At 40.4% G+C, this 25561-nt stretch overlaps 1 protein-coding gene across 2 annotated transcripts in view; it reads right to left on the minus strand.

Moving 5' to 3' along the window:
- Positions 1-25561, minus strand: part of FNDC3B (fibronectin type III domain containing 3B) — a 358778-nt gene that overhangs the window by 264205 nt on the left and 69012 nt on the right. For both annotated transcript variants that reach the window (XM_027541011.1, XM_027541003.1), the window contains exon 2: positions 20729-20867. In XM_027541011.1, the coding sequence (XP_027396812.1) occupies positions 20729-20839 (111 nt within the window). In that variant the 5' untranslated portion in view covers positions 20840-20867. The remainder of the gene's footprint in view (positions 1-20728; positions 20868-25561) is intronic.

Raw genomic sequence — 25561 nt, forward strand, 5'->3', positions numbered from 1 at the left:
CCTTCCCTCCCTCCTCCTTTCTTTCTTTAGCCACAAAGCAGACATTACAGTTACAAGTTCTCTTAAATACAGAATGTGAAACATAACATCACTGTCCAAACCTCATCATTTTTTGCCCACTTAGTAAGCATTTCCTGCTTTTCCAAAATCAGCACTAAAACAAGTCATGCTGTATTCTGTGTCTTGTCAGAGGAGAAGGGGAAAAAAAGAAGATTTTTTTTTAACCACTGATAGATTTTTTTCCCCCAGAGATGTTAACATAGAGCCATGTTAATCAAAGACATATTTCAGGCTACTATTGTTTTGTCAGATCTGTTTCAAATCCGTTAGTGCTACAGGAACCAAGCAACCCAACATAACCAAAGGCAGTTCATTAAGGTTTACTGAAAAATAAGTGACCATTCTTCCAAAGTCTAAAGAAACAATACAACAAGAGGTAGAATTAACATAACTAAGCAAAAGGCTAAACACAGCATCCTGGGAAAGCTTCACCCAACAAGACAAGTGAAGCAGGTATAACATCTTTCTTTACAGGTATACATCTAAATAGAACTCTGTTTCTAACTCACCAGAAGAGCAAAAGGAAGGCTACTTTTGCGTTTTAAATTTTGGATGCCTGAAAAAAAAAAAAAAAAATTTGGATGCCTGATTAACCAGAAGATAATCTCCTGGAGACAAATTCCTAATTTTTGCCTCAAATAAAATACTACCAGGCACCCAACTAAATCATCACTGCCACGTATGTGTTCATCACAAAAGCTCCTGCTTGGACTGTAGTACTGACTGACCAAAGATGAAATGTTACATTTGCAGTATTTTCAAGAGTTAAATTCCATACCTAGTCAAGATATAAACAGTGCTAGGAAATCTCATTTCACTTTCAGAGCTTTTCCCACTTGCCACATCTGTGAGCTTGTCTTACTCTTAGCTATTTCATATATGCATGAACATTCTCGTTTAGAGCAGTTATGAATATCCAACAGACATCTTAAGAGAGAAAGGAGTATTACAACCTAAAAGCTGCAGATGAGTTCCAGGTTAAGGACAGATTCTATCCAGGAAGATCTAACAACTTAAAAAGTGACCTCTGACTCCAGGAAAGGAATAGTAGCACCTTTCTTCTGAACACACACACACACTTCAGATTCCCAAACTCCAAAAAAATCCTGGCAAGCTTCACCCAGGCTCTTTTGTTCCACCCAAAGCATCCATCATGACGCACAGTTGCGACTCTGGTCTCTGTGTCAAGGCCATAGCTGGCCTCCAGCAAAACTGAACAGTAGCATCATTTGATTTTTGAGTTCTGTCTCTTTTACGAAAAGCGAGATGATGAGCTGCAAATGACTGACAATCACCTTTGTGGTAATAACATACACAAAGAAAATGTCCCAGGATTTAAAACATGAGCAGTTAAACTGGAAGGTCCTAGAAGATAATAGGAAAGTACTGACTGACTCACCTGCTCGCATGTCAACCTGAAGCCTGAATCCAAAGCTGATAGGAAAAGAACATATAAGACCAGGGAACCTCCAAGGATACTTACACACTAGATCAAGGCAAAAGGACATCCAGACTTTAAAGATGGGGAAACAGGCTTAGAGAGGATAAGTAACTTGTCCAAAGTCACAGAACTAGAAACTGACAATCAGCACTGGAACCCAGCCCTGCCTGACCAAAATACATGCTTTTCTCTTCTACCACATAGCATCTCCTCCTCCTCCCCAACAAGTGTGGGTTTCACAGAGTCAGTTCTCTAGAGAGACGCTTCAATAAATGGCTACAAGGATAGAATGCATTTAACTGGATCAAAAGCATGTCCCCAATGACAGAGGACAAGTTCTCTTCTAGGAAATCTGTGCTCACTCCCTGAGGCAAAGCCTGTTACCCCCAACATGGCAGTTGGGTGGTAAGGACTCCATCCCTTAACAACAAACAGTTGCCTTTAAACTGGGCAAGATTTATTCTCATAAAGTCATTGTCAAGTCCTTGAATTCCCTTAGAAACCTAGGAGAAACCAATAAGCTATTTGATTATCACTGTCATTAGGTGCCATTTCTCATGACCTAATAGGCATAAGAAAAATAAAAGATTACTCCTGAAAGAGACTGGGTCTTAAGCTTCTATACTTCTCAAAAGTCACCCTTCATTAACAAAAAAGACAGGAATCCATGAATAGGTAACCAAGGAAAGAGAAGTTAGATGAACCAAGGAGAACATTTTAATGCACTGAAATCACACCAGTGTCTGCTGAAAATATATACACTTGACCTTGAACCCCCTGCACAGTGAAAAACATCTGCATATAACTTTACAGTTGACCCTCCACAACCTCTGATTCAACCAACTGCAGATGGTGTAGTACTGTGATATGTATTTAGGGTAGGAATATGCATAATATTGTATAATTTAAAATATTTTATAATATTTATAATAATAAATATAAGCAGATGTATGCAGTTCAAACCTGTTCTGTTCAAGGGTAAACTGTATATTCAAATGAGTTCAATAACTGCATTTCATGAAGTAAGTATCCCTAGAAGAATTACTACTCTGTAGTTTAGTCACTAAGCCATGTCCGACTCTTGTGACCCCATGGAATATAGCCTACCAGGCTCCTCAGTCCTCTGTCCATGGGATTTCCCAGGCAAGAATACTGGAGTGGGTTGACATCTCCTTCTTCAATTACTACTCTACTTCATCTTAATTCAGCAAATATTGATGAGTGCCCAGAATAGGTGAGGCATTCCATCAGGCCACAAAATAGAGACTCAGAACAACACAAAGTTCTCCCTACCTGGCAGGATGACAAATGGGAACTTGCATGGGATGGGAGTAAGGAATGACTTAAAACAAAACATTTACAGATAGCGATAAGGGCTTTAAAGAAAACAATGGCAGCTTGTAAGAAGTTATACATTTCTATTCCCTTTAAATGTGTTGTGCCCTGAATAAAGAGATTCTATTACTAAAAAAGCTGTTTGCCAAGAATAAAAATATAGCACTAACTTAGGTGTGAAAAATGCAGGATGTAATATAGATGGCCCAAACTATGTTCAAAGCCTCTTTTAAGACAGCCAAAAATGCCTGAGTCTAAAGTTTCAACTATAGGACTTTTCAGATAAAAGTAAAAAACAAAAAAGACCAAAAATATAAGTATAAGTGTAGCTTTTCCCCGGCTAAGAGTAACAGTCACCAAATACCCCTGGAGCAGCATTACATTTATTTAAACAAATCTTTTTCATTTTATTGATTCCTGGTAGCTCAGCTGGTAAAGAATCTGCCTGCAATGCAGGGGACTCCAGTTCAAATCCTGGGTCGGGAAGATCCGCTGGAGAATATATTTTCACAGAATTGTTGAGTACCCAAAAGATAATTCTTCCTGCTTTAGCTGAAATAATTATGTTCACTGAGAACAAAATTTGATTCCTGTCATCACCATTTCAGGGTCAATTCTTATTAAAAATATCCACCACATGAGGTAAAACCATTTCCTACCCCTCAATTCCATCCACGCACCCCGTATCTCCAAGCTGGGCTCTGGCCACACTGATGGGGAATCAGCAATTTGGACACTTTCCATCTGATGCGCTTTGCACACTAAATCTTGCATGTCATCCTGCATTTAGAGCCAGCTACCTCATGTCTGGTTTTTGGTTGGCCGACGCAGAGCAACGTGATCCACACTGACGTACCAACTGATGTCACACCCCTGGCTCAGATGGTAAAGAAGCTGCCTGTAATGTGGGAGACCCAGGTTTGATCCCTGGGTCCAGGAGATCCCCTGGAGAAGGGGATGGCAACCCAGTCCAGTATTCTTGCCTGGAAAATTTCACAGATGGAGGAGCCTGGCGGGCTACCATCCATGGGGCCATATGAGTGACTAACACCCTTCTCTGGTAAACCGTGCACTGAACCCCATAGACAGTTCCACTGCGGGAATCTCAAGGCTGCTGAAGAAACATATTTAACTGCCTACATTCCCAGTATTCTACCATTTTTAAAACTCATTTCAATGTTGGCCATGTCATTTATTGAACACTGTTCTTCCCCCACTAAGACATAATCAAGAAATAATGTGCCCATGAGGAATGTTCTCATTTCTATAACAGAAAATCAGTTCCCAATATTTTGTCTTTAAACAGTCTAGAGTTACCTTTTCTTATTACTATTAATACTATTGCCTTATATCTTATTCCAACATAAAATTAGAAATGAATACAAATATGTAATAGTCTACGGTTTTGGAAAGACTCTGAGTTAGAGACCTTAGCCTTTCCCTGCCTCTACACAGTACATTATCATCACTTATTCAGGCCATGCTTTTGTATTGATTAAACTTATGTAAAACAATACCTAATGTAATTATTGAAACCCTGATCATTCAACAAATATTTGCTGAATAGTTACTATGTACTAGGCACTTTATTAAGCACTAATGATTCTAAGATGAGAAAGATAAAAGCCGACCCCTATTTGTGTATTGCTGCAAAAGTAGAAAACACAATTAGCTGTTTAAAAAAAAAAACAAAACATGATTATTTGCTATCAAGCGCTCTGGAAACTGAAGAAGCCACCAAGACATCAGGAAAAGTTATAGTTGGAAGTGACACTTAAAGGGAAAATGAGAAGATAAGCCAAAGAACAATCACACAGCACAAGCACTGAGCGGTTCACTGCATTTAGAATTACAGTGTGCTAGAGAATTCCAATGCGGCTGTGAAGGCATAAGCAAGCAACAGAGGGGTAAAAGGTGAGACTGAAGAAGCAGGCCAGGCCCACCTCAGAAAAGTCTTTGTTTGCTCTGCTTGAAAGTCTGGACTTTATCCTGTGAGCAGAATTTTCCAGTAGGAAAGCAACACTGCTAAGTAACTATGATAGCAGTGAGAAACTCAAACATCTCTGAGATGGGAGACACTGGACCCACAGAGACCAGCACAGATATTAATTAAACATCCAACTGTGACATAATGCAGGGGTTACACAGTTCTAAGTAAGAGTTTTCAAAAATAATCAACAGTTTAACCTTTAAATATGACTATCCAGATCACAGGGTTCGCTGCTGAAGAGTGCTGCCCTCCCTGTCAACACCACGGTATCTCTGATTACAGAGGTGAAGTCATGGGCATGGCTCTCCCAGGCGTAACTACTTGATTTTTCCTACTTCCTGTCACTCTCTCTAATTCTGTTATCCAACTGTGATTCTGTCACTTCCATTTCCACCACTCCTAGCACTGATAACTGAGGGGCCTTCACAGCCTGTCCCTCTCGTGTCTCCACCTCTTCCTAGACTTTTTCTATCTCTTATTTCTTCCCTTTGGTTTCTTGCTCTAAAAAGCTAAACCCCAAAGCACTCATCAGGCAACCTAGCAGTCCTGTCCTTTACTTGAAGCCAGCTCATCAAGCCAACAGTGCTGCCCACCCGCTATGCTGCTGGCCGATTTGCTGATCAAAAGGGAAGGAGGACTAATAGGGTTTATTATTATTGGGATTATTGGGAAACAAATTTAATTACGAACCAAACGAGAATCATTACTTATTCTCAAGGGTTCCAAGTTAATCATATCCCCAAAACACCTGTTCTGATTCCTAGACTACCCCATTTCAGACTAGCTAATTCATTTTTTATATCTTTAAGCTCTACTTTGCCTTTTAGCATATCATACATACATTTAAAAAGTTTGATAAAATAAGGACTCAGAATTGCAGATAAGCGTAAAAAAAAAGGACACACAACATAAAACTTAATTATTAAATTTAAGATGAATTTTATTAGTTTTTTTAAGACTACAAAAAATAAGGAAGCAATACCACATACTTCTTCTACATGTTTGTCTTCCTGCCACAATACACGTTTAGGTAAAATTAGATGGGGTTCAGGCCAGACTTGTCTTCTAAGTAACACTATATACATGTACACTGGAGAAGGAAATGGCACCCCACCCCACTCCAGTACTCTTGCCTGGAAAATCCCATGCTTGGAGGAGCCTGGTAGGCTACAGTCCATGGGGTTGCAAAGAGTCGGACACGACGCAGAGACTTAACTCTACTATGTACATACCGAGTAGTTAAGTCACTTTGTGCTAATCTCATTTTACTTTCAATTCACTTTTTAACTAAGAGTTTAAAATCAATGAAGATACCAAAGATACACAGTGAGAAGAACAAATCAGACACATTGTAGCTGAGTCCCAGCTGTGCCAGACAGGGCACTTAACATTTCTAACCCCGCATTTCCTCCTCTGAAAAGACAGAACACCTATATTATGTGTGTGCTCTAAAGAAGAAAGCAACCCCCCAGCAGCCCTGGTAGAAAGCCTTATATATAGTATATGCTCAATAAATAATTGTTATTAATATTTCTTTCTCTTCAAATTTCTACCAGTGACATGACCTCTAAAGAGAAAGTCTGAAGAAAAAAAGTTTGCCACATCTGCCACATTTCATGTTCTCAATAAAATCTAAAACCAGCCAATTCTCACCTCTGACCAGATTTTCTGTTTGAGAAACATTCTGGCTTTCCTGAAAGGATCACCTCGCAGCTCATTCACATTTCAGTGTCTGTTCGGCTTCCGCAGATCCCAGCAACAATAGTGACTTTGGAATCCTTTCACAGTAGTTCTGAAATCTAAGCTCTTTATATCCACAAAATGCTGTGAATTACTTGGAACTGCTTCTAATTAAGATTATCACAAGGAAAGTCAGCAATAAAATGTAACAAAGTAACACCACAGTATGTGTCGATTGCCTATTAGGCACCCAGAACACCAGGAGAGGACCCTTTTCTGGGTCCTCTCAAAGCATGAAGGAAGAATTAAACCTGGCTGGCTTCTCTAAGAAGCATCAAGCGTCCGCCTTTTTCTGCCTTTTTAAACACTTAAGCAACTAGTTTGAAAGGTTATCCACCATTCAATCCAGGAAAACAGAATTATACAGCAGGATACTTAAGACCATTAAAAAGTTTAAAGACACTATCCAGACTGAAGATTTCAAGGCAAACAGACTTGAAAATGCTCTTCAAAAATGTACTGCTTTAAGATTTTCCTCTCTAGATTGTATTGCCAGAGCATCGTAAGCAACTGTTGGAAAGCCTGATGCACTTACACTCAGTCTTGGAAGAACCACATCCCTGAGTGCATCACATACCGACTTGCACAAATGAACAGATTATTCCGACTCTTCCCTCACTCTGCACCCAGTCCAAATTCAGGACTGACACTAGGCTATGCAGACAGCAAAGGAAAAATGTGACAACGATTTTCCAGCCAGCCCCTCCCTGCTCCTCGCACGCCCTCAGCACACACAAGCGCACAGCAGATTCTATGCACGTCTCTAACTCGGGCCAGTTTATGTACCATGACATCAGCGCAGTATAATGAGCCAAGTTTAAACTCCATCTGGGACAAATAACGTCCAGGCACACTGTGACTTCTTTTGTTTATATACACTGACTAAATATGTCTTGGTGGTAAATGAACTTAAGATTTATTTCCCAAGGCCTCCAAACAATATTCTACACCCCTGAAGCACCTCCCTGCCTCCAGTGCTCTTCCAAGGCTATGCGTAAGTGATTTTTAACAGAACACATGATTTTGAAACATATAATTAACATCTTGAGGAAAGTCAAAGTCCAAGCAGCCCTTCATCAATCTGAAACAAAGAAGAGGAACTCACTAGCAAAGGGGTGTGGTCTCACAGCACAAATGCTGCCTGACACCTAATTTTGTATTCCCCTGAGAACAAGAATGAGCAGAGGTGAGACACTTCAGAAATGCTCATAGAGTGATTTCTTTTTGAAGGATAAACTTAAATGATTTTTTTTTCAATTCTGGCATTACTTAAGAGAAATAATTATAAATTCAGAAATGAAACAAAAAATAATCTAATAGGTTCTAGTCTTATAATAAGTTTTCAGATTTCTTAAGACACAAAAACTGTGCCTCAGGGATGATGTAATTTTTGAATGGAAAAGAAAGGCGGAGTTTGGAAGGAAAAGAAGGCAGACAAAGGTCCTTTCCTTGTGCCCAGGCTTGACAAGCCCCTACCTTTTCTCTCTGGTCACCACCATCTCTCAGCAGGTGCTGATCCCAGAAGAAACTGCTCCCCTATGGCTAACCTCAGGGAAAGAACCATTCCCTAGGGAAAGAAAGGGAGCTACTCTGACGACCTGGGCCTGAAATGACTTCACCCCCACCTCTTCCTCCAAACTCAGTTGGTGCCTCAGGCTTCAGACACAGTCACTCCAGCTTGGTTTGCAATTCTGAGAAGCTCCACAGCCAGATTCACTGCCATCTTTCAGGGGTGATGTGAAGGAAATTTAAGGTAATAGCAGGAATACTCTTCTTCACAAGCCTTACAAATTACTACTATACAAAACCCAGTCCCGTGTCTCTCCTGACTGTTTACCTGAACAAAACAACGGAGATACACCTAAGTCCAAGCAATACCACCGTTCCTGGATGGTAGGACATAGGGGACTCAAATCCCAGTCCTGTGATTTGCCAGGTGCAAAGTACGTAACCTTTCTCATCTGTGGTTCTGTCTGTAAAAATGATTACCACCTTACAAGGTGTATGTTCACTGGAAGAAATAATATATAAAAGTGCTTGCTGCTGCTAAGTCGCTTCAGTCGTGTCCAACTCTGTGTGACCCCATAGACGGCAGCCCACCAGGCTCCCCCGTCCCTGGGATTCTCCAGGGAAGAACACTGGAGTGGGTTGCCATTTCCTTCTCCAATGTATGAAAGTGAAAAGTGAAAGTGAAGTCGTTCAGTCGTGTCCGACTCCTAGTGACCCCATGGACTTCAGCCCACCAGGCCCCTCCGTCCATGGGATTTTCCAGGCAAGAGTACTGGAGTGGGGTGCCATTGCTAGCACATCATAAGCCTCAAATAGTTACTATTCATTCCCTCTACCACACAGAGAACAAAAAAATGAAAATATCAAATGGAATTCTCTTGGGGAGTTCTCTGGCAGTCCAGTGGTTGGGATTCAGCAATTTCACTGCCATGGCCCGGGTTCAACCAGGCCGAGAAACTAAGATCACCAAGCCATATAGCACAGCAACCCCACCACCAAAAAGTAAGTCATTCTTTCCAATAATTTAACAAATAACCATGCAACTAAAAACTGAGCATAAAGTTGAGACAACAAACCTTCTGGTGATCAGCAAGTTTAAAAAGTAACGTTTAAGTTTGAAATAAATGCCAAAAACCTGTAGTCAGACCCTTGGCATTCTTTCAATGCCAAAAAAAATCTGACCTTTAATATATATTTTACATTGTTAAGACACATCTCTGGAATGTTACAAAACATGTTAGCCCACATTTCCCCCATGTTCTTAAAATAATGGTTGGAAAATGAACCACTGCCTCCCTGCAAAGCAAAAGCCTACACTGAGTATGCTGCTTCTCTTCAAGTCTCCCTAATGGAGGCTCCTTAAAGTCCCAAGGCAGCTTGAAGCAGCATGGGCAGGTGATAAAAAGTGGGAAGATTCTCAGTGCCTAACCCTGAGTAAACCACTTTAAAAACAAGAAAACAGAAAGTCTGAGAAGTAAACACCCATAGATGTGAATACCCATCTATTAAAGGGTGATGTCGTCCATTACTCAATTCCACTCTCAGTTGATTCCCTGGTCTTTAAAACAGATATTATTCACAGAGTATATATTAAGCCTAAGGTCTAATTTCTCAATGCAAACATTTTATGAAAAAATATGGATGCCATTCCTTTGTAATTCATATCCTATCTACATTTTACACTACACTTATCTTCTATCATGACTAAAGTTGCAAAATAAATGATAAAGAAACAGCCATTCTATAAGGATGCTTTTTATACAGCCCTTTTGCCAAGGTGATGAGAATTAAGATGGATTTTAAATAGATGTACTCTGTCAATGCAAAACAAATCAGAAAAGATAAATGAGCTGGATGACTCTGGCTAACTTGGCTACTAAACAACATCACTAACAAAAGCACGTGTATCACAGTTTTCCCCATGAACTAGAATGACAACTCGATATTCCAGTATACATGAAGACCGAAGAAACTTCTATCCAAGAACATGCTTCGGTGCGAATTTTTCTATCTACTTAGAATACATAAGAACATTTTAACAACTCCTAAAAATTAGAAGTCGTGAAACACAACTGGATAACACGTCCATTTCTCTACATCTAAGGTTTAGCTCAGAAGGATTGATTTCCACTTTTATAGAAACATAGCTGGCCCTTGAAAAATGCAGAGCTTAGGGGTACCAACCCTCCACAAAGTCAAAAATCCATCTGAAACTTATAGTCAGCCCTCTGCGTTCGCAGATCCTAGGTATCCTCAGTTGTACATCTGCAGACTTAACCAATGGTGGATGGTATAGTTCTATAATACTTACTACTGTAAAACATAAGTAAGTGTATAAGTGGATCTGTGAAGTTCAAATCTGTTATTCAAGGGTTAACCTGACACCCCAAAACAAAACCAAATAGCTCCTACTTTCTGCTCTCTCTGCTTAACTAGTTCCCTTGTTACTTGCAAAGCAGAAACCCTTGGCAAAGTAATTTTCTAAATGCAGATGTCCAAATGCACACCTCCTATACTGCAAGGGGCAAGGAATGGGCAAAAAAAAATGGATCCAGGTCAAAGTATTCTAGTTAATGGTTGTGCTAAGCACACACTGCACATAAAACAGACATCCTCTCAGCAGTGCTCTATCTGATGGTCACCTACTAAAGAAAAAGGCCCAGGGCTGAGAGGCAATACCAGTGTAGGCATGAACACTAAGGTGCCACTGAACTGCTTCCTCTGGCGGCCCACCATAGTTCAGCTTCAATTTACTATAACAGCAGAGCTGGCTGGAAGATTACTAAGGGGGGTACCTAGTTCTGGTCAATTCCAATTTAAATGTAATCTGAAGACAAGGAAGCCCCCAAATTAACCTAGATACAATACTAGGACGCTTCAGCAATGGGTTCCTTGGAAGGCTGTTTACTTTTTGCACCTGCATTTGGAATCTAGATATCACTGTTGCTAACTTATGCAGCTTGCTTCAGTATTGTCTGTGTGGAAACGTAATGTAGATAATTGCTATACAGTCACATTTTTAAGTCAATCATTTGGACCAGAAAAGATGAGTCTGCCAACATAAAAATGATATGTGCAAACATATGTCTTAACACATTCTGGAAGAGAACAGTCCCATCTTTTTTTCCTCCGTGTGTGTGTACATATATATATAATTTTTACTGTACTCTATCAATGGCTATCATATCACATCCAACATGACAAATATGCATTTTCAAAAAACAGGAATTTGAGGTTGGAACTCTATCAAATGTAGTTTTATTCAAAGAGAAAGTCAATATAGAAATGATTTAAATAAAAATGCTTCATCTAGGCAACACCAGGGAAATTTTACATTCAAAAAATTCTATTTTAATAAGTACCTATGGAAAATGCAATTTTTGGAGAAACTGTAAAAAATATTATAAACTCAAGTATTTGCATGTCTATCCATTTGAACGCTGATACCCTGCATCTGTGTTTAATGCCCCCTAACCAGTTTGTAAACAGTAAAACCAAGGCGCCTGGTCATTTCTTCTGCCCTTCCTATGCTTTGATGAGTGTTCAATATGGCACTGATTGGGGACTGTTCACTGAGAAGCAGAGGCCAAATAAAACAACATATGGGTCCAAAGTTGTAAGACATATAACTGAAATCCTTCTACATAGCTACATGAGCCAGAGTCCATACTACTTCATTTTACAAGTTATACAAGGAAAGGAGAAAACTAAGAGACTTAAAACCACTTCATCAGTATGATACAATGAGTGTGCCCGAAAAATCTTAAATAGTTTTGCTTTTAAAACCCTGTATGTGTGAGCACTCGAAACAATTACAAAGCTAAAAAAAAAAAATAACAGGTAAACAATTTCCAGGTTGCAAGTTCAGCTGACCACAGAGACCAGGCAAGTTTGGGAATTGAGTGAAGTGGACAAAGGGGGCTTACTCCCCATCCAAAGTGGGTGGCTGCTACTTTGGGTCCGTCAACTTTTGCCAAGTAGGACAACCAGCCCAGTTACCAGATCTTCTGGGTTTTTAAAAAACAGAAAGATCTAGAATTTTGTGTAGATCTTCCCATTTTTAAAGATTGGCACCTAATTATTTGTTAATCATAAGGCTTTTTTTCTTTTTTAATGCCTGTATGAAAAATGTAATAGGTAGCCAGTTTTTAAGCCCTGGTTTAGATGAATTAAACCTGTTCCTTTTGTTCATCCTGCATTCACTCTGAAGGACCTACTGAATGCTATCTCACTGAATGCGACCTCAGACGTCAGGTACAGCATGGCCAAGAGACAACCCTGCTCCTCTGGAGTTTAGAGTGCAACCAGACAGCCAAACACTGTTGAAAACAATCATAATGTTAAAACCACCATAAAATTTTAAATTGCTGTTATTTTGCAGTGCAACCTTGCCACGCCAGTGTTTTTCCTTAATCCTCTCCTTTTTGAAGGCAGCTCTATTTCTACCATTTGAAGGATACTGATTGTATCTTGTATCTTATTATTATTGCCTTTGGCTAATTAAATTCTGAAGTGTCTCTCAACCCAGACAGCTCAGAGCTGTCATAATTATATATCATATGTCATAATTATTGTGAGTGCCACATATAACACCCTCCTCTGCATGGCATCAACATTTTCCTTTATGAGACAGAGATTATACATAGGCTATGCCTTTTCAGAAGGCTTTGTAGTGAATGGAATTGGCAAACCTAAGGCAGAGAAGATTGTAAAATCAGACCACAGACCTGGAAAACTCAGACTTTTTTTTTTTTTTTTTTTTTACAGTTCAGAGGAAGCCCTCAGAAATGTGGCCAGCTGCCTGCACTGCTAGAAAGCACTTGGGTTAGGGGTGCTCATGGTCCTCACCTCCACAGAGTTGGAAATTGCGAGGGACAGAATCAAGAAGCCAGGAGTGGATCGCCAGACTGGATGCACAGAGGACACAGATTCTCTAGAAAGAATACTGAAGAGCAAAGTTTCCAGAAGAGAGATCCTAGAATGCATAGATACAGTTTGCTGGCGGGTCACTAATATCAGTTCTCCACTGATTATGCTAGCCCTACAGAGTATTCACATTTCACACCACAGAAACTGCTTACATGATATGCAAAGCTTGAATAACTTCCAGCATGATACCTCAGTTCAGGCTCAGCCTCCCCACAGACACTTTTCCTTGCTCGCCTATCCCGTTCCCCACCCCTCCCTGGACGCTCCCAAGACGCTGATACATTCTGCAACCCAAGCACTTCTCCCCTGGTCTACACATGTGTAAATACAGCCTTTTTCCTTTTTTTTGTAAACCACATTCTGCTCCCCAACTAGACTGCTCATTCCTTTAGGGCAAAAACGGTATCTTATTCAGCTTTGTGTCACCAACACCTAATACAGTCCTGCAGAGAAGACATACGATAGATGCTTATGCAGATGAACAAATCTGTTATTCAGTCACTCCTTAATTCAGTCATAAATCTTACCCTCTCACTCCTCCTTTCCACCCCAAATCTCAAAGAAGAGAGGCTGACAATCTTGACACGAGAGGCCTTGTAACTGTGAATAGTAGTGAGAACGTGAATGGCAGTTTGCAATAATAATTTTCTTTAAACATCTGCACAAGTTACACGTTCCTCATAGGCGGTGATGCTGAAGAGTCTGATCCAAAACTGCGCTTCCCCATGTTGGGTTTCCCAAGCCCAACATTTGAGCAGCCTAACTTTTTCTACCTGCCAGCTCAAGCCCCTGTCTCTAAATAGGGAGTATCACAAAATGAGATGTTATCTAATATTATTCAGCAATAATATTTTAATTGCAGTCCCATTCGCATTTGAATATCCTTTTCCTGGGCAAGGCTCCCAAAAGCCATTTATTCGTTTTTCTACACCATACTGACACTGATCCCCTTTCTGCGTCCCCCTGACACGGTGGCCGTCCGTATGTTTGAAGAGTAAACCTGTGTGGCGACAGGATCTGAACTACTGATGGCAAGAAGGGAGCTGTCCAGGGAAACGTTGTTAAGAAGATGTCAACCTGAACAGAAAAGGCCACTGGACTAGGAGGAGAAGAACATTTGATGCAGAAGACATGCTGATGACGAGCACCATCTGAACATGGAACATTTTAACATATTTAATGTGCTGTCTGGAAACGTGTACTCAAAAGAATGCGCTGGGGAAACTCTGGCTGCATATGCTGTCTGAGGGAAACAAAGGCTTTCAAAAAGAAGAAACCAAAGGGGGAAAAACCTCACTCCCAATGAAATGACATGCTAAATGCTGATCAACCAAAACGGGCAAAAGTCAAGACAATTGGACATGACTGAGGTAACTTGTCTTCCAGGGAATGCTTTGCCCTCTCACTCCTCCTTTCCACCCCAAATCTCAAAGAAGAGAGGCTGACAGTCTTGACATGAGAGGCCTTGTAACTGTGAGTAGTGTGTCCCAGAAAGTTTTCTGTTTACATTTAAGGAGATCTACTACCTGAAAAAGAGGCATGAAGAAGAAAAGGAAAAAAAAGCAAAAGATAAGAAATAAAAATGACAAAACATGCTCCAGGTGCTCTCTGTGTTCTGAATTCTTAGTTAGGACAAGGTGACATCTAACTCTATCCCCACCCCACTGCCCTAATAATACGTACATGACGAGTGTCACTAAGTATATAAAGTGGCATGTCGCCATCATGTAGGTCTGTCAGTGTCACAGATTACATAAGCAAATCAGTCAATTATATGTGAACACTCTGCTCATAGCCTAATGGTTTCTTTATTTACCTGTAGCTGCTGTAATTCTTAAGAGATTATTAAAATACTAAACCAACAAAACAAGTTGGAAATTGGGCTCATGTTCATCCTTTCATGCTCAAAACAAGCTGTTACTTCTTAAAATCTCCAAAATGTGCTGAAAGTTCATAACAAAGATAGGTGATACACTGTTAGGTTCTAAAATGTAATGTGTGAAATGCAATATTTTGACTACTGAAGGAAATTCACTGTAATTTATAAAGCCACACACAAAAACTCAGGTGGAAACCTAAGCTTTACAACTCAAGAATAATATGTGGTTAGGCATATTAAGGGAAGTAAACTTTATTTAGCTACGCTGATCTATTTAGAGGTAGAAGAAATTACAGTGAGACAAGAGGAACCAAACATGAGGAAGCGCAGTTTTGGATCAGACTCTTCAGCATCACCGTCAATGAGGAAAACGTAACTTGTACAAACGTTTCAGGAAAATTATTACTGCAAACTGCAATCCACGTGTTCACTACTACTCACAGTTACAAGGCCTCTCGTGTCAAGACTGTCAGCCTCTCTTCTTTGAGATTTGGGGTGGAAAGGAGGAGTGAGAGGGCAAGATTACAGTGAGAGCAAGCAGAAATTAGAAATTTTTTTTTAATTCAGAAAACAATAGTTAAAGCTGTTCAAAAAAATTTTTTTTTAATTTTAAATAAGCTGCTCAATTTTACTTCTAGGTGTATGTATATGAGAAACAAAAACACACATCCACACAAAAATTTGTACACATACATTCATAGAAGTATTATTCATAATAACCACAAAAAGTGGAAACAATCCAAATGTCCATCAAATGATGAACACTAGAGTATTCTTAGGCAATAAAAAAGCTAAAAGCAAAAAAAGAGCTATAAAGGACAGGGATACCTCATTTTAGTGCATGTTTTTGCTTTATTGAGCTTCACAAATAATTGTTTTTTTACAAATTAAAGGTTTAACATGGCAACTCTGTGTGGAATAAGTCTATCAGCGCCATTTTTCCAAAAGTATTTGCTCGCTTTAAGTTCTATGTCACATTCTGGTAATTCTTACAATATTTCAAACTTTTTCATTATTATTATAATCATTATGGTGATCTGCAATCATGACCTTTGATGTTACTGTATTATAAAAAGACTACAACTCACTGAAGGCTCAGATGGTTAGCATTTTTTAGCAACAAAATATTTTTAAATTAAGGTATGTACTTTTTTTTAGACATGCACAGTTAAAAGTCTACACAATATAAACAGAATGTTTACATGCACCAAGAAACCAAAAAATTCATGTGACTCACTTTATTGCAATATTGGCTTTATTGCAGTTCTTTGGAACTGAAACTCACAATATCTCCAAGATATGTTTGTAGTGATACACGTGACAACATGGCCAAGCCTCAAAAACACTATGCTGAGATCAGCCCTGGGATTTCTTTGGAAGGAATAGTGCTAAAGCTGAAACTCCAATACTTTTGCCACCTCAGGCGAAGAGTTGACTCATTGGAAAAGACTCTGATGCTGGGAGGGATTGGGGGCAGGAGGAGAAGGGGACAACAGAGGATGAGATGGCTGGATGGCATCACTGACTCGATGGACGTGCGTCTGAGTGAACTTCGGGAGTTGGTGATGGACAGGGAGGCCTGGCGTGCTGCTATTCATGGGGTCGCAAAGAGTCCGACACGACTGAACAACTGAACAGAACTGAACTGAGGGACTTTCACTTCACTTCACATGGCATATGGATTATATATCTCAGAGCTATTAAGTAAGTTCTTTCTATCCACCTTGTATATTTGTTACTGTTATTCTTGCTCATTTGTTCAGTTGATGATATACTTTAAATCTTCATTCATAATCGAGAATGGCTTTTCATTTTAAGAAAAGAATCATCCTTTTCCTGCTACTTATACAAAATGACAAACCTAGGTTTCAACCTTAACATGACTTCTGATAACGAAAATTAACAGTGTTTCTTAGTTAGAGCCAGAACAGAGCAGAGAATCTTGCCAAGAACTCATCTTAATTAAATCCAGAAACCAACAGGACAGAAATCAGGAGGAGGAGGGCTGAGGCGACTGAAGAGCTTTCTCATAACTGTGGTGGTTCTTTTGCATATATAGAAATGTTTAGAATGTCCTCAGCACAGCTGCAAAGTATTAAGAACATTGTAAACACATACACGGTGAGCTTCACTAGATCCACTCCTAACAGAAATGCAGAGGGAGAGCCCGTGGCCAGCGGGCAGCTCTTTAGGATGGTGTAGTGGGAGAAGTGGCTCCAGCGTCTCACCCCATGGGTCTGACAGGACAGTATCTGCAAAGTCTGTCACTAAAGTCAGCCTGGTGCCTCCACATGGTCCTTGTTAAAAAGTATTGGCCTCAAGGGACAACACAGTTAAAGCCTCAGAAGACATTATACAGACTCTTCCCTCTGGTGTGTCCCCTGCATCCTGATCCTTTCATACAAACCCATCTGAGCATCGTAGCACACATCCAAGCAGCAAACACCAGCAGGCGCCCCAGGCAAGAACTCAAATCTCGGGCAGCTTCTGACTGTTGAATCCTCACTTTTGGTCCCTGTTCTTTCTGGTGATCCCCTCGCTCTCCCTCCCCGCTATCTCTCTCTGCTATTCCTCCATCATTTTTAGTTTTGCTTGCTCCTTGGGTCTGCCTTCCCCTTGAGCCTTAGCCCAGGTCCCACACACAGGCCTGAAGGTCTACCACAGTCAACTCTGACACAACTGTTAGGACCCAAAGGAAAGAGTTAAGGCTCGAGGGAATGAGGGGCTCTGGGGACAGAAAGAGGCAAAAAAGAGGCACACAGGCCACTGTCTCGGCTAAGCCACAGTGACACAGAGGCAACATCAAGGCATGATAAACCTCGGGCTGTTCAAACACATCCTGCCCAATTAACAGTTGTTCCCCATTAAGGGAAATTTAGGGGTAATATCAATCAACAGCTTGGCCCACATAACCTAAACGCCTAAACGTCAATGCTTCTAGCACAATCAGACATATTCGCAAATTAGAAAGACTGAAATATTTCCTTCCAATGAGATTTGTTTACAGTAAGTGTACCCTGGTCTGACAAAGCTTGATGTTTGTGACTGTGTATAAAACAGATGAACAAGTTTTCCCATTTCTTGGCTTTACAGAAAGCTTCTTAGGTGAAATCAAAACATGATCTTATTAACCTATATTATTACACAGTTTCTACTTAAGAGCTGAGGTCGATATGTGGAGTATAAAATACGACAAGGCCTTCCAAGGAAGTGTAGCCTTTTTAGTCTCTGGTCATTTCTGGGAGTTTACTTCTGAAGGGAAAACTGGAAAATTCTAAGGGTTCTGTATGCTGGCTTATAAACTACAAACCACTACTCTAAACAAAATGAATTACAGAAACAAGGGAGAAATCATCAAAACACAAAAATGGTGCACAGCTATACAGATGGGTGGTCTCAGGTCTCCCAGGTACGTACGCAAAATGGAATCAAGAGATACCTGAGAGACTGGAGTTGTTTCTCAAGTTTAGTCACTTTGAATACCTTGACCCACCTCTCTTTTTTTTTTTTTTTTGAGGCACGTGCGTTCCTCAACCACTGACTGAACCAGCACCCCTAGCAGTAGAAGCACCAAGTCTTGACCATGAACCGTCAGGAACCAACTAGCCCTTTTTTAAATTAGTTTAATTAGTGAAAAGAAAGGAAACCATACACCACATGCACCTTGAAACTATTCATGGCATTTTGAGACCTTGGGCCGGAGCAGAGCAGTGAGAGGATGAGGGAGAGAGGCAAGCACTAGTCACAGGAGGCTGACCAGCTGCAGGGCTGCACTCAGATTTCATCTCAGGTGAACAGGACAGCTCTGAGCAGGGCAGTGACATGGTACATTTTTACAGTTTTAGCAGATTGATGTGTGGCAAATGTTTTCTGGTAGGGCAAAAGTAAAAGCAGCAAGACCAGTTGAGAAGAACCATCCTACCCCTGGTGAGCAATGTTGGCTCAGAATCTAGGAACAGTCACAGAACTGAAGTAGACATAGCAAAATATGGTTTCAGCAACGTTCCTGAGATAAGGTCAACAGGACTTGCTGATAGTCTAGAACACAGAGAGGAGGAGCAGCCAGTGGAGGCTCTGGAAATGAAGAGCAATGGAGGCAAGGAAGCAGAGGCTCTATTTAAAGAAGTACTGTTGTAAAGGGAGCAGAGATATGAGATATAACTGGGGGCAGGGGGGTTGGGGAATGTGGAGTCAAGGAACGGGGGGGTTGTTTTTGTTGAGTGGGCCAGAGGTATAGCTATTTGTGTGTTTAAGATAAAAGATCTAACAGTGGATTGGTGGAAATGAGCCAAGAGAGAGAATCAGGAGTCAGGAAAGGAGGTACTTCCATCAGTGGCAAGACAGGAAGAAATTTATTCAACTGACAAACATTTATTGAGCACCTATTAGACATTCTTTGCTCTTAAGAAGTTCACGGTCTAATGCAGGAGAAAGTAACATATATAAATCATTAAACAGCAAAGCAAGACCCATCAGACGTATATACAAAGTATTAATGTACTATGCTGGATAGAGTGTTAATGTAGTACGACAGACAGGGGCGGGGGGGGGGGGGCGGACTGACATCAAATGGCCAATTAACTTATCTGAATTATTAATATATTTTGCATAAATATTTTCCAAGCAATCATTCCCAATTCTACTTTCGATAAAACAAAGACACCTACTTTTATACTTCTAAAGAACTATACAAATATAAAAAGTGGCATTTATTTAGTACCAGACTGATGGAACCACTTTTAGTAGTCAATTAAAAAATTCAGGAGTGGAAGAAGATGGCGGAGGAGTAAGACAAGGAGACAGGGGAGATCACCAGCCTCTCCACAAATAACTCATCAAGATATGGAACCACTCCTACAAAGCAACTTCTAGGTGACAGCAAAAGACTCCAGGCCTCTAGGGGCACAGGCTAAGCTCCCTGGAATGAGGTAGGACAAAGATAAAGACATAAAAAGGGAAGAGACAACAGAGAACTTCTAGAGAGGAGCTTGTGCCCCGAGGGAGGGAAGGAATGGTGAAGGAGGAAGCGTTTCCATGCATTGGGAAGCTCCCTCTCAGGCGGGACCAGGGGGTACCAAAGGGGAGACCTAGAAGGCAGAATACAGAGAAGGCTGCACTTCCCAGCCCATAACCAGCTCACAGACCTTGGCCCTGATCAGATGGTGGACTTTGGGAGCTGAGAAAAAATTTATGTTATCAGAGATAATACCTGTCTCTAATAATTTTTGAAGTTTTACTTACTGTTTAAATTTTTTCCCAAGTGCTACAGGAATGAGCTCAGGAATAACTTTTCTACTCTGCAATGTTAAGTAGCTAGTGACAAAGAAAGGAGTCTTACAGAAAACAATGACTATCATTTTCACAGCAGCAGACTTGCTGCCCTGGAGCCAGGACTTGGAAGGACTGCTCCAGGAGCCAGGGTGGGTTCACACACACCTGTGTGTCTTGTCGGGGTCAGTCACCTCCTGGATGAGATCAAAACCTGACCCAACCTCTGGGCATCCTGCTCTAGCCAATCAGGAAAAATCAGTCAAGTATAATACACGACATGAGTAAACACTACTTTATTCCAAAAACTTTTACATATTTTCAAAATGATTCATTTCAAAAGTCAGACACTTGTTTTTGATGCTTGAAGAATACCAGATGGATTAGGTAAAGTTTGCTGTTCTCAAAAACTACAACTTCTGATATTTTAAAAAATCATATAGTGATTCTACAATGGAAACGACCTCTAGAGAATGACAAAGGTTCAAGATCAGACATCTTTGAATCTCAAAATAAAACAATTTCTGGGCTAATGTTTCCCACTTGGACAACTTAAATCCTCTCTTAATGCACCTACCTGCTGAGCCGCATCTCCATTCACCAAGTGAGGCATCATGGCAACCTCTCCGTTCAGCAATGGTGGCAGTTCCAGAGGGATCTGGTCGGTCATCATCATTGTGACGTACATTCATGGAGAATTTCCCTCAACTGGCTTCCTGCAAGAAAATCACCATTTTGTAAAAAGAACTCAAGACCACAAAAATTCACCTGTAACAAGTCAGCTATTTAAGTGCACTGTCATGAGGTCAGCTGAAACTCAAATTCTTCCAACTGGTGTCGGATTTAGAAGGGATGAAGCAAAACCCAGGGTGGCTTCCCAGGCAGCTCAATTGTTAAAGAATCCGCCCGCCATGAGGAGACCTAGGTTCAATCCGTGGGTTGGGAAGATCCCTAGAGAAGGGAATGGCAACCCACTCCAACATTCTTGCCTGGAGAATTCCATGGACAGAGGAGCCTCGTGGGCTACAGTTCATGGGGCTGCAAAGAGTCAAACATGACTGAACAACTAAGCACAGACAGCAAAACCCAAGAAAAACAGCTTGAAATTGGAGACCACAGACCTGAGTCTCTAAGCAGTCAAGTAAACACAACCTCCAGTTCCTCAGCCTTGATATTTAGAAATTTAAGTCCCCTAAACCCAGAGATATTCCTCAGAATAAAATGAGATAATTTGAGAAGATAGAAGTGTCAAATGAACATTTATCATGCTATCTCTAAGGTAATTACAAAAAATGAAGCCAAAGAGCATGACTTCTAAGAAAAGTTTTTCTCTTTCACTAGGATCAAAATACTGTTCATAAGCAGTTACTCCAAGCAAAGGTTAACTACTTACACTGCAGTTGTTGCAATTTCTGACCTTGCTATTAACTCAGTAATTAATCAAGTTCTAATTCTCTCTCCCATCATCCCCTTGAACTGCATTTATCCTGTTGCCTATTTGCAGCTTTATTACTTGTGCCTATCTTGAACTTCCCTGTGCCTGACAGCACCTACAGTACCTTGTACAGAGTAAGGCTTACAGGCACATTTCATGGTTTCCACAGAATAAATGATTTTCATGTATGAATTCAAAACAACACAAAGCCCACTCTCATTCCATAATAGTACCTGCCACGACTATCTAGCTTTTCAATAAAACAGCAGGAACACAATAAATTCCTATTTAAGATATGTATTCTTTAAGAAGTATTTACCCATCCTTCACTTATGTCTAAAATTTTTGCCACAAAAAGTTTAATAGCATAGACAAAGGAGAAAAATACCCACATGCACACACTATTTTAAATCAGTTCAGAAATAAACTGCCATGTAGTCCATTTTAAATTTTTTCTCATTTATAATAAAGTTCCCAAAAATTCAAATTCAAGACTTTTATCCTTTAATACTCAATATCCAAATCAGGCAAAATAGCAGGTCAAGTCCTTTAATGACTATCTCTAATTTGTCTCAAGTGTGACAGAAATATTTCTTAAAACCTCCATTCTGAACATTAAATATATTTCCCTCCCCTCAAGCCCACCCAAAAGAAATCCCTTCCCTGGAAGTATCAAATGATGCATACAAACCACCCAAGAGATTATAAATTTTTTATTTTAAATTGGTAAAATTTTACACTATTCATTATAACCCCATTTGGAAAAACTAATTATTTTAAGTACCAAACAACAAAGTCATTTCCCAACTAGGGAAGCACATTCTATAATAACAAGTCTTATAATTCAGTGTTAACAGTACCATCATGCTGTTTTATGAGGCAATTACTCAGTTTCTAAGCAAATAAAAATACAAAACTCAAAGCCCAATAGTTTATCCTAATGTAGGAAACAGATTTTTTTCACAATAAAATTAACCAAGATAACTTCCACTGACACCATGAAGACATCAACTGCTTGATTTTGAGTAGTACTACTAACAGAGTACTAATATCCATTTCAATTTTATTTCAAATATACTTAACCCTACGAGTGCACAAGGAGAGAAATGATTACTTTTCCTCAAACTGGTATTACACAGGCCTAATTTCTTAAGCGTGGTGTCTTATCTAATGATTCCTCAACACTGGAGGTTGAATAAACAGGGCAGTAATTTACATGAGGGGTCTGAGAATAAAGCATCTGCACGTCAAGAAGCACTCCACACTCACTCCCACCTTTTCCTCACTCCTTCCAAGGAAGAGTCCCAAAGCACTTGCTGGTGAGATGATGGAGACTGTGGCTCTGTCCTCTGTCCTCCCCTCTGCTAAAGTAGTGAGCACCAAAGCCCTCTCCCACAAGGGACAGTCCTGATCAGCTCACAGACAAGCATAAGGATGGAACCTACCCTCTTTTCATTCAGTGCACACAGGTGCTAGTAGGACATAATTGTGATCTAGTGAAAAAAAGTTCAGGCATTCCTAACCACCCATCGCTAAAACCAAAGAATGTCTCAACTCCAACATTATACCTAACACTGACAATTCCAATTTTAGACACCTTCTGGTTGGCGTCATGATAAACAATAGGATTTGCTATCATCAAAATACAGCAATCCAGCCCCACGGGCTGGCGCTCTTAAGCACAAATGTCAGGTCCAAGTTGGGTAGTTAAACTCCAGGTTCTGCAACTGTGGAATAAAAGGATAGATCCCCTCCTAGTTCCATGAAAGTCTTATAAATGTAAGATGAGAGAAGGTGGGAGCCCACACAGAGTTGAAAAAAATCCCAGAGAAACAAAGTCAGCTGGCACAAAGAAATAATTGCATTTGTTTTGAAACTCATATAGGCAACTTTGGGCAATGTAGCTATTCCATACAAAAAAAAAAAAAGATGCCTGAGTCCTGTATTTCTTTCCTACTAGATGATAGATTATCCGCCTCACAGATGTGCAGTGGTTGTTGCAAATTACTTAGAGGGGAACAAGCCAGGGGAAGATGGGGAACTGTGCATAAAAAAGTCAACTATATATACAATCAACTCCTTAGACAGCATACAGTGGGAACTTATAAACACCACACTCCTAGTGCCCCAACGCAACCAGCCAACAACCAGACCTTTAATCACAGAGAAAAAGGGAAGAATGAATAGACTCTGCCATAGAGTCTCACTTCTCATAACCAAAGTTGTTAATCCTCTTTACCCTCGGACACCAGCTTGCTAAAAATCCAAGGCCTATTTTCTAGTCCCCAAGAGATCCACCAGAGGCAAACCAGGCTTTATCCTGCCTAGAATACAAGGTAGAGATTGATCTAGATGGGGTGGTTCTCACAGTCAACAAGGTGTAAATACCCTTTCTACACGCCATGCACATACAGAGGATACGTTCATTTGCCTGGAATTCAAGGGACCTACCAAAAAAGTAATAAATTATCTCTAGGCAAGATAATGCCCAGCTATTTAACAAGGCAACTGCCTGGCAACCGGTCCTTAAATCATCATGGAACAGAAACCATTTAGTGCCATGGACTGTCGAAAGGACAAGAGAAAAGGCAGGAAGAAGAATTATAAAAGAATGAAAACCATAGATGCAAAACATAAGACTTAGGGTATAAAGCAATACTGTACTATGGTTAGTACCTAGTTGTGGTTATTTCCTAGGGATGGAGATGGGTTGGGAGAAGTAATGACTTTTCCAAATACAAAGTCAAATGTTCAGGCTGCAAATTGGGAAAACCACTCGGCCCTAGCCATTGACAATTACAGAAGGTTAAGAGACTGGGGAAGGCTTGCCATGCATCAATAATTAAATGGTGACCACTCCCCCCAAAAAGTGAGTCTCCTCTGTTTTGGTTGGTAATCCACACAAAACTACACATGTACTCAATTTAAACAGGTGTGCCTCAGCCCCACTGCTCTGAGGAGACCCGGAGAATGTGACATGCCTAAGAAAGATGACTGAACTTTTTAAATGGAATTTTTAAAATGAAGCAATGAATGTAGAAGGCTTACTATCCAAACAGTTAACTTTAAGAACCAAAAACTTTATTTGCCAAGATTGTGGGTGGAAATTATACATTTTCTAACTTCATTATAGAGCAGGCTGGCCATAACTTTATTTTTTATTAGGGATGTAGGGTCACTGTTTATAATACTATGCTCAGTCACAAGGTGATGTAGTAGGGAATTCCTAGGCATTTTGACCTTACCTACTCAGAGAAATTCACCCCTACTTTGAGTTCTTATGTTTAAATTCTGTTTTTTCCTCTCTTCCTCATTAGGCTATACCTCAAACCACACCTCCTCAACTCTGAGAATCATAGTCAATTTGCTATCTTAATCTTCCTTGGGCTGGGAAGCCAGGTTGTTAGTTCTATACACATAGAGGAGTGGTTTCTGGGGTCTCAGAAGCTCCACTCTGTGCCCTGCATCCGTGATCCCTGGATGACTGAGCTGTAACCGCTTTTCGTGTCAGTCAGAAAGTCTCAAGAGAAATCATCCTGACAAAACCCTCATTATCCTGGTCTGGGTTCCTTCTGCCCTAGACAGATGTGTATCTGAGTAGGCCAAAGCAATCACAGAACTCATGCATTTTACTCAAGGCTCTTCCACATCCACACTGTCCTCACACACCACCGAGTTTTCGCAATAAATTCATTCTTGGATTTTCCAGGCAAGAATACTGGAGTGGGTTGCCATTTCCTTCTCCAGGAGATCTTCCCAACCCAGAGATTAAACCCGGGTCTCCTGCATTGTAGGCAGACGGTTTACCATCTGAGCCACCAGGGAAGTCCCCTTTACAAATACAGAGTCAATAAATGTGCTACAAAACTAATCAGAATAAACCAATGGAAAACAGATGACTTCTACTGCTGCTGCTGCTGCTAAGTCGCTTCAGTCGTGTCCGACTCTGCGTGACCCCGTAGACGGCAGCCCACC

Source organism: Bos indicus x Bos taurus, chromosome 1 (assembly GCF_003369695.1).
Source record: "Bos indicus x Bos taurus breed Angus x Brahman F1 hybrid chromosome 1, Bos_hybrid_MaternalHap_v2.0, whole genome shotgun sequence".
In the NCBI taxonomy this organism is placed as follows: Eukaryota; Metazoa; Chordata; class Mammalia; order Artiodactyla; family Bovidae; genus Bos; species Bos indicus x Bos taurus.